This window comes from Ursus maritimus, unplaced genomic scaffold (genome assembly GCF_017311325.1).
Source record: "Ursus maritimus isolate PB19 unplaced genomic scaffold, ASM1731132v1 scaffold_21, whole genome shotgun sequence".
NCBI classification, from domain to species: Eukaryota; Metazoa; Chordata; class Mammalia; order Carnivora; family Ursidae; genus Ursus; species Ursus maritimus.
Window position 1 is genome coordinate 47,310,988 of NW_024424564.1, and position 9,282 is coordinate 47,320,269.

A 9,282-nucleotide genomic window follows, 5' to 3' on the forward strand; every position below is an offset into this window, starting at 1 on the left:
TTACCCCAAACTGTAAAGTTCCTAGTTACCTTCCTCTTTATCACCCCATAAAATATGTTGGTATCAGAAACACATTTTTTAAAAGTAATTTCAACTTGTCAAAAAGTCAAATCGTTTAATATTTAGTTTAATTTAATATTACTTTTCCATTGCTGTAAGATGAGTGTATAGTTTGATGTTGTAAATAAAAAAAGCTTTTTTGTGTGTTCTGTAAATATTCCTTCCTTAAATGGCTCCCTCCTTTGGAAGCGTGTCCACCTCTGTAAGTGTTCAAGGACAAATGGTAGGAGAATGGGGCATTTCTGAGCTCTTAGATTTTCTTTCTGTTTAGTGGCTGATTTTGGACAGCTAAAGTGATGGGAGCAGGTACCCCTTCCCAACTAGTTTTCAATAGCTTTATTTATATATACACACGCATGAATATATATATATATATATATTCCTCAATTGACATACAATGTATAATGATTATACATCAGGGACTTTTAGGATAAATATAAGATTTAAATTTCTTTTGTTGACTTTCCTCTAATAACATGCGAAAAAAACAAACTCTTACTTCAAGGTCTGAAATTTGAGACTGCTTTTCCATTTCTTCAGCTCCTAATAAGCACTAAGAAGCAATTTGCATCAATTCGCCACCTACTCCTTGGCATCCCCAATTCCTCCAGCAGTTATTGCGAAGGTGGCTTCATTTTCAGGCATCTCGGGGCTAGCAGAATACAAGGGAACAGAAGTTTATAAAAAGCTCTATTTCTATAAATACCATATTCATGTCACAGGCATCACACCCCTATCAGTCTGAGTCTCCAGAGACATTTCAGAGTTGCTATAGCTAAATGTGGACTATAGAATTTACCTACAAGTATTACCAACCCTCACAAACACTTATTGAACAACTTCCATTTCTAAGGTTCTGAATGTCAAGAAAAATGACCCCAAACTTGGAAATAGGCAGAGGGAATAACTGGGTGTTCTTTCAGTATATTCTCAGATACTGTGTGGCAGACCTTCAGGGGCCTGGGTCAAAAGGGGGTGGTGCACATTTTTGCTGACTAGACCAATGCAGGGCAAAATGATGAAAGGCTTTGAAGTGAACTAAAAGATTACCAAGGACCTTCAGAGGGAAAATAGGTGGCCCAGCATATCCTTCCAGGTTCCCCAATTCTGTGGATTCTGCCTTTCATTGTCTTTGAGCTACTTGACAACTCTGCCAGTTGCAGGTAACCATGAGTAATACAAATGATCCTTGTCCATAGAAATGTAAATTGTATGAGGAGGAATGCAACTGATTCCTGTCCTATGGATATTGACCTGTTTTTGACCAATTTCTAATTTATTTTAGCATTCCTTATTTGGCTCCATATGTGTGTTAATTTGATTTTTTCTTGGATCTGGATACAAAATCTTATTAGTTCCTGCATTAACTAATGACTTAAATAAAATCTTTGACATTTTATATTTCTACGTGATTATATGATCTTTTAGAGTTTACCTTTTACTTTATTCTACAATGCTGTTGGAGTAGAGGTTAATTTGTGGGAAACTGATAGCAATGCAGATGATTCTTGTCTGAGGGTGATGCGGATGATTCCAGCCTATAGCACTGGAAACGAATTTCATTGTGTAGAGAAGCAACTGATTTCCCTCCAGTAGAAAAGACAACTTCAAATGTTACAATTTGTTGCCTTGTAAAATATTGACCAGTTTTTCATCTATTAGCAAATTTATTTCAGCATTCCTTTGATTGACTACATAAATCTCCGTCAAATCATCCTTTGAATCAGTTTTTTCATTACTTAAGGAGTTGAATCAAGTCTTTGACATACGTTTATTTTACATTTATTTGCAAGAAAGCCACGTTTTCAACTTGTGAAAATCATACATTAGTATGTACTAGACTTTACAGATTTCACAGAAATGAGACAGAGTTCCTACTCTCAAGAAGTCTAACGGGTGAACTGTGTACGGCATCTGACAAACATGCAAAGTAAGCTACATTTCGTGAAGAAAGGAGACATTATACCAGTAAGGTTGATTAGGAAAGGCTTCATAGATAATATCTGAAGAGGCTTTTGAGGCAGAAATGGGGGCATTCCAGGCAGAGGGACAAGTATGAACAAAACAGGGGACTATATACTTGTTTTATATGTAAGAAAGAGAAGAATAGGAGCGCCTGGGTGGCTCAGTCGGTTGAGTGTCTGCCTTCGGCTCAGGTCATGATCTCGGGGTCCTGGGATGGAGCCCGCATCTCCCTCCCTGCTTAGCGGGGAGTCTGCTTCTCCTTCTCCCTCTGCCCCCCGCCCCGCTTGTGAGCTCTCTCTCGCTTTCAAACAAATAAATAAAATCTTCAAAAAAAAAAAAAAAGAGAGAAGGATAAGAAATTAGGTTTAGGTACGTTGTGTTTGAAGTACCTGTGTGACAGTCCTGTAGAGGAGTTCTGCAAGCAGTTGGAAATGAATATCTAAAACTCAAGTAAAAGGCTAAACAAGAAATAAAAATTTGAAAATCACCGATCATGAGAGAAAGATCCTACTGCTACTTTGTGCTGTTATTATATCCAGGTTAGGTGACTGCTTAGTAATATTAATAGCTTTCGTTTATTAAGTATTTACTAATTTACTACATGTCGGTCTCCCTTACATTATTTTATTTTAACTTTATGAGAACTCTTGGGTATGTATTATTATCCATATTTTACAGATGCGAGGATGGAGGTTCAGAGAGAAGTAATTTGCCCAAGGTCACAATTGCTAGTAGGAAGATGCCAGATAAGAGACTAAATTATTTGACTCCAAACCTCATGTTCTTCTTCTTCTTCTTTCTTTTTTAAGATTTATTTATTTGTCAGAGACAGAGAGCATAAACGGGGAGCTACAGGCAGAGGGAGAAGCAGGCTCCCCACTGAGCAAGGAGTCTGATGCAGGGCTCATGCAGGACTCGATCCCAGGACCCTGAGACCATGACCTGAGCTGAAGGCAGCCGCTTAACCGACTGAGCCACCCAGGCATCCCCAAAGCTCATGTTCTTTTTTTTTTTTTTTTAAGATTTTTTAAAAAGATTTTATTTGTCAGAGAGAAAGAGCACAAGCAGGCAGAAAAACAGGCAGAGGGAGAAGCAGGCTCCCCGCTGACCAAGAAGCCCAATTTGGGTCTTGATCCCAGGACTCTGAGATCACAACCTGGGCCGAAGGAAGATGCTTAACCAACTAAGCCACCCAGGCAACCCCAAAGCTCATGTTCTTAACCACCAGACTATATTGCCTCTCAACACCGGTTTTTGTTTTTTGATTTTGTTTGTTTGTTTTGTTTTGTTAGAGGGGTGGAGATTAGGCACTATACTCTGAACACACTATTCCCTTGGAAAATAGCAAGGGGGCCTCCCCTGTGGAGCGCAAATGGGCTATAAATAAGGCCGGTCTTGCTAAACTAAAACTAGAGCTGGGTAAGAAGACCTGAGCAGAATCAGAAAATAACGTTTTGGCTTTGAAGGCAAATACTCAGTTGGCCACTTAAAAATGGCAGGAAGCTAAGGAAATGAGAAACGGTGGGGGGGGGGGCAAGAAAGGTATCTGCAAAGTTGAACCAGGATATGTTTGTTTTTTTGGTTCTAGAAACAGAATCAAAAACAATTACTTCAGAAACTTGACCATTTGGGTGCCTTTTCAGTTTTTGGTAATTATCTAAAATTTGTTTTTTCTTTGAATTCAGTAGAGTTCTTTGTTTTTAATGTCCACCAATCTCAGATATGCTAAGTGGAACAAAATAAATGGGTTTTTTTTTCACTCAAAAGTTTTAAAGAGAGAAAAATGCATACTGGGGGCCAGCTCTAATTACTTATGGAAGCTGTAACTATAGTGACATTCNNGGGAAAGAGCTTAGTCCCTTTTTGTAGTCACTCCTGTACATCTGGGAAGTCTTCTGGGAACCGTTTCCTGCTCAATTCCTCAAGAATTCTGTGTTTTCACTGAACAAGAACTGTCTTTCTCTTACATCTGTGTAAGTTAGTAGTTGAAGCCATGGGAGTAGCTATAGCAGACGCTATGACTGTCCAAAATAGAGCATCTTTAACAAACTAAGAAACAGTGTAATGATTAAAAGTGTTGGCCCTAGATTCAGACAGTACAGATTCTAATCCTGGTTCCATCTTTTATTGATTGTGTGATTTGGGCAAGGCCATTCATTCACTCACTAAGAAAGCATTTATTGAGCACCTGCTAAGTCTTCATTATAGGCACCTGAAATCTAGAAATGAAAAAAATAGACAAAGATCCCCATCCTTGTGGAAGTTATATTTGGGGAGAAGAAGAAACAGATAATAAATAATGAACATAATAAATATATTATGAAATACATTGAGGATGATAAGTACTATGGGGAAAGAAAAAATAGAGCTGGGTGAGGGACAGTAGAAGTGTGGAAACTGGGAAGAGTTGCAATTTTAAATAGGGAGATCTAGACAGGAATTGTGGAGAAGGTAACATTTGATCAAAGATTGGAAGAGAGGAGATTGATAACCAGAATGCGGGCTATGTGGGGAAAGATGATTCTAGACAAGTACAAAGCCCCTAAGGTGGAACTATGCCTGGCACGTATTTAGAACATCGAAGTGCCCACTGAGGTTGCAGTGCTGTGAGAGGGGGAGCAGGGGCAACAGGATAGGGACATGCATGTAGTGCTAAGTAAACCACTATAGAGACTGGAGCTTTTGTTCTGAGTTAAGATGGGGAGCCACTGGAGAGTTTTAAGCAGACGATAGATATGATCTGACTCAATTTTACAAGGGATCACTCTGGTTTCTGTGTTTAAAATAGACTGTAGAGAGTCAATGGCTACCTAACTGCTTGAGCCCTTGGTTTGCTCATGTGGAAAATAGGGATAATGATCTCTATCTCTTAGAGTTGTTATAAACAATGAAATATATATATAAAGCACTTGGTACAAGACCTAGAATGCAGCAGCCACTCAATACATATTGGCTATCATTAATTAGCACCATCACCTTCTCAACTAAAAAGTCTCTAAAGTCAAGAATGCTTTGTGGGAAAGGACACATTGCACAGCAAACTAAGTTTTGACATTTTTTGCTCTGATCTAGTTTTGCTGTTTTTATTCAAATTTATGGAAATTTGACATTTCTAACCTCTATGATAACTTTAATTATCCTTTATTGAGTCTGCAGAACCCTAGGGTTCTCTCAAGACTGTAAGAACTGCAAGAGTTATTTGGTCCTGCAAATATGGAGGATTTGATAAAATATGCAAATGATGGAACATGCAGATGGAGTTCATTTGTTAATTCAACAACCAGTTATTGAGTTCCTACTATGTGCCAAGTACCATGTTAAGTGCTGGGGACATTTGTGAATCAGACTCAGTCCCTGCTATGAGGGAGATGTACATGTAATTAGCTGATGTAATTCAGAGTGAAAAGTGTTTAGGAAAGTATTTTATTTTATTTATTTATTTATTTATTTATTTATTTATTTATTTATTTCAGAGAGACAGAGACAGAGAGAGTGTGTGTGTGAGTGGGGGGAGGGACGGAGAGAGAGGAGCCTGGGAAGCAAGAGTCCCTGCTGAGGGGGAAGCTTGATCTCCCCACGGAGAGATCATGATCTGAGCAGAAACCAAGAGTCAGATGTTTAACCAACTGAGCCACCCGGGCACTCTTAGGAAAGTTCTAAGTACAGCAATCTGTCTAAGATACAGGCCAAGAAATTTTAATAAAGGGGCGCCTGGGTGGCACAGTGTCTGCCTTCGGCTCAGGGCGTGATCCCGGCGTTATGGGATCGAGCCCCACATCAGGCTCCTCCGCTATGAGCCTGCTTCTTCCTCTCCCACTCCCCCTGCTTGTGTTCCCTCTCTTGCTGGCTGTCTCTATCTCTGTCGAATAAATAAATTTAAAAAATCTAAAAAAAAAAAAGAAATTTTAATAAAAATATGGAACAATCTTACTACCTATTTAATTCAACAAAGAATATTCATAGCAAATTTCTAGAGATTGCTGAAGCTCCATAAAACACAGCATTTGTATATTATAGTCTATAGGGATAGGTCATGGAGAGCAAGATGGTCTAAATAACAATTAAATAGATGGAAGAACTGATTATTTAATATTTATTCAGTGACACCCCATAATAAGTTCTGTAATTCACAGCAAAAACCAGATTAAGAGCTCGTGTGATTTCTTTTTGGCTGATTTTTCCTCCCTGGGGTAGAGTTACTACAAATCTTTGCCTCGTTGCTCAGGGTTGGCTAATCAGTCAATCACAAATATTGTACATCTATCATGTCTCAGGTACTGGGAATACAGCAGTGAGCAAGAGAATCGTGTCCCTGTCCTCGGGGTATTTGCTGTCTAGCCAGATGGCATGCATTATATAAATCATTACCAGTGGAATATAAGCTCTATGAGGGCAGGGCCTTGTCTTTTTGTTTTAGTCATTGCTCTATACCTAGAACCTAGAACAGCTGGTGTGTAGTAGGTCTCTTGTAAAAATTTAGTTTATAATTCTTTTTTTTTAAGATTTTATTTATTTATTTGACAGAGAGATAGACAGCGAAGAGAGGGAACACAAGCAGGGGGAGTGGGAGAGGGAGAAGCAGGCTTCCCGCTGAGCAGGGAGCCTGATGCGGGGCTTGATCCCACCACCCTGGGATCATGACCTGAGCCGAAGGGAGATGCTTAATGACTGAGCCACCCAGGCGTCCCTACTGTTCATAATTCTTAATTAAATAAGTAAAGTACTGTGAAAGAATATAAATTATAATATAGGGTACAGCCTAAACTGAAGGGTTAGGGACAGATTCCCTGTGGAAGTGATGTTTAAACTGAAACCTAAAAAAACAAAACAAAACAAATAAACAAACAAAAATCAAACCTGACAGAAGAAAGGAGAAGAATATAAAAATATATCTCTATCATACCCCGTACTTTCCCTGCACTGACCACCCTTGAGTTGGAATCATTCTTTCACTATCTAGCTTCACTGTAAGCTTTGGACGGTCAGGAACCAAGTCTATTTGTCAACAGAATCCCTGAATCTCTAGAACCTTGTCCATAGTAGGGATTTCCCAATGGAGTGAATACTTTTTGAGAAGGAAATTCAGACATGTGGGATCTGCCAGTGGTATAATTATAGCCTCTCAGGAGAGGCAATGCTATTTAATGCCATATGCCCAAGAATCTGATTAAAAATAAGAAAATATTTACCTGTCATAAATCTTGGCAATTCTCAGTTCTCCTCTTCCTTTTCTCAAGCTTATTCTTGTTGTTGAAGCATGAGCCAGAATGTGTCCCCCGATGGGTTTTTTGGGGTCTGCCTGAAAACTGAATTCATAAAACACCTTTTCAGGTTTCATCACAGGGACCATAAAACGGTAAAATCTGCAATTATAAGGCAACTTTTCTGTGGACCACAGCAGGAGATGGGGTAGGTGTGTGTTCTAAGCAAGCGGAGGCTCATTCATTAACTACAGAGTGGGGTATGGTTTTGAGCTGCTATATACCCCCTTGCCATCCTGTTCAGGCGCCTGACAGTCCTATGATGTACAGTTCATGTTTTGATTGTTTTTTAATTTTTTTAATTTTTTAATTTTTTTAAAGATTTCATTTATTTATTTGACAGAGAGAGAGGCAGCAAGAGAGGCAACACAAGCAGGGGGAGTGGGAGAGGGAGAAGCAGGCTTCCCGCTGAGCAGGAAGCCCCATGCTATGCGGGCTTGATCCTGAGCCCAAGGCAGATGCTTAACGACTAAGCCACCCAGGCGCCCAGTGATTGCTTTTTTAAAAGGAAAAAACACAGTTTGTTTCCCAGACTCCACAGTCTCTCGTGGCTCTGGGAAACAAACTGAAGGCTTCAGAGGGGAGGGGGGTGGGGGATTGGGATAGGCCGGTGATGGGTATTAAGGAGGGCACATACTGCATGGTGCACTGGGTGTTATACGCAAATAATGAATCATGGAACACTACATCAAAAACTAAGGATATACTGTATGGTGACTAACATAACATAATAAAAAATTATTATTAAAAAAAGGGAAAAAAACAAATAAAATGTTATTCACTGTCTTACAATAATTCTTGGGGATAAGCAATTTTTCTTCTTTACAAAATAAAAAGACTGAATATATTTATTCATTCATTCATTTAACAGAAATATTTATTAAGGGCCTACTATATGCCAAGCACTATTTTAGTCTAATGAATAAGCAATGCCCCATTATCTCTATGAGGTCATGATATAAATGAGAACATTTATATCCTTCTTGTTCATTAACTGTATGTTGGAAGCCTTCAACGTTGCGCTCATTATGAATTTGCAGTGAGAATAATCTTGGAAATGTCTTTGTCTTTATCACTGAAGCTCCAAGTTTATTCTTCTAAAAGAGGATACAGAAAAGATAAGTTTTTACTTTGAATTAAAAAAATATACTGTGATTGTAACGTAGTTACAAATATTCTTGACATTTATCTTGAGAGATACACTCACTTGGGGACTAACACTTGCCAAGAAGTGAAGGCTTCTTAATAACCCGAATAGTGAACCCTTTAAAAAAAGCCTAGGTGCAAAAAACCTCAACAAAATACCAGCAAATCAAATCTGGCAACATATTAAAAGGATTATAGATCATGACCAAGTAGGATTTACTTGAGAAACGTAAGAGTGGTTCGACACAGGAAAATCATCAGTGTAATATACCAGATCAAAAGAATAAAGGGAAAAAACCCACATAACCATCCCCGTTGATGCAGAAGAAAACCTAGGCTTTCAAATCATCAATAAGGGGAACCGAATATAAACTAACAGGTTATACTTGACCAAAATAAACTATGACACAGCCTAATAACCTCAGTTCTGGGGGAATATGGTTACAAGTCAGTTTAAATTCTGCTTGTTCCATGAAGGTGTTCATTGTCTAAGTATGAGGCATGGTGTAGTGAGGATGTAGCTGACAGGTATAAGCTTAAATAGATTGTAGGGTGGTGGGGATAGGAAGCTCTCTGGTAAAGGAGCCTGCTGATAACAGCGAGAGTCTGCTTATCTACTGCTGCTTGGTTAAATGGGCTAGGAGTTAGGACCAGAAGATCCGTGGCTGGGACTGGATAGGATTGGTTAAGATTCAGCAGGTCCAACATTGAAACAAACACAGAACGTTAGTTTTGGAGTGAACCACTATCAAGAAAGGAGTAGCCAGGCAGTTGAAACTGACAGCAGTTAAGAAGTCAGAAGGCTTTATACCATATCTTTATCATTCATCAGTCGATGGACATTTGCACT

The 9,282-nt window shown here is 39.0% G+C and overlaps 1 protein-coding gene across 1 annotated transcript in view; it reads right to left on the reverse strand.

Moving 5' to 3' along the window:
* Positions 1–343: 343 nt before the first annotated feature.
* Positions 344–9,282, reverse strand: part of DMC1 (DNA meiotic recombinase 1) — a 36,842-nt gene continuing 27,903 nt past the window's right edge. The window contains exons 12-13 of the mRNA XM_008705558.2: positions 7,215–7,331; positions 344–712 (exon numbers count right to left, since the gene is read on the reverse strand). Coding sequence (XP_008703780.1) covers positions 643–712; positions 7,215–7,331 — 187 coding nt within the window. The 3' untranslated portion in view covers positions 344–642. The remainder of the gene's footprint in view (positions 713–7,214; positions 7,332–9,282) is intronic.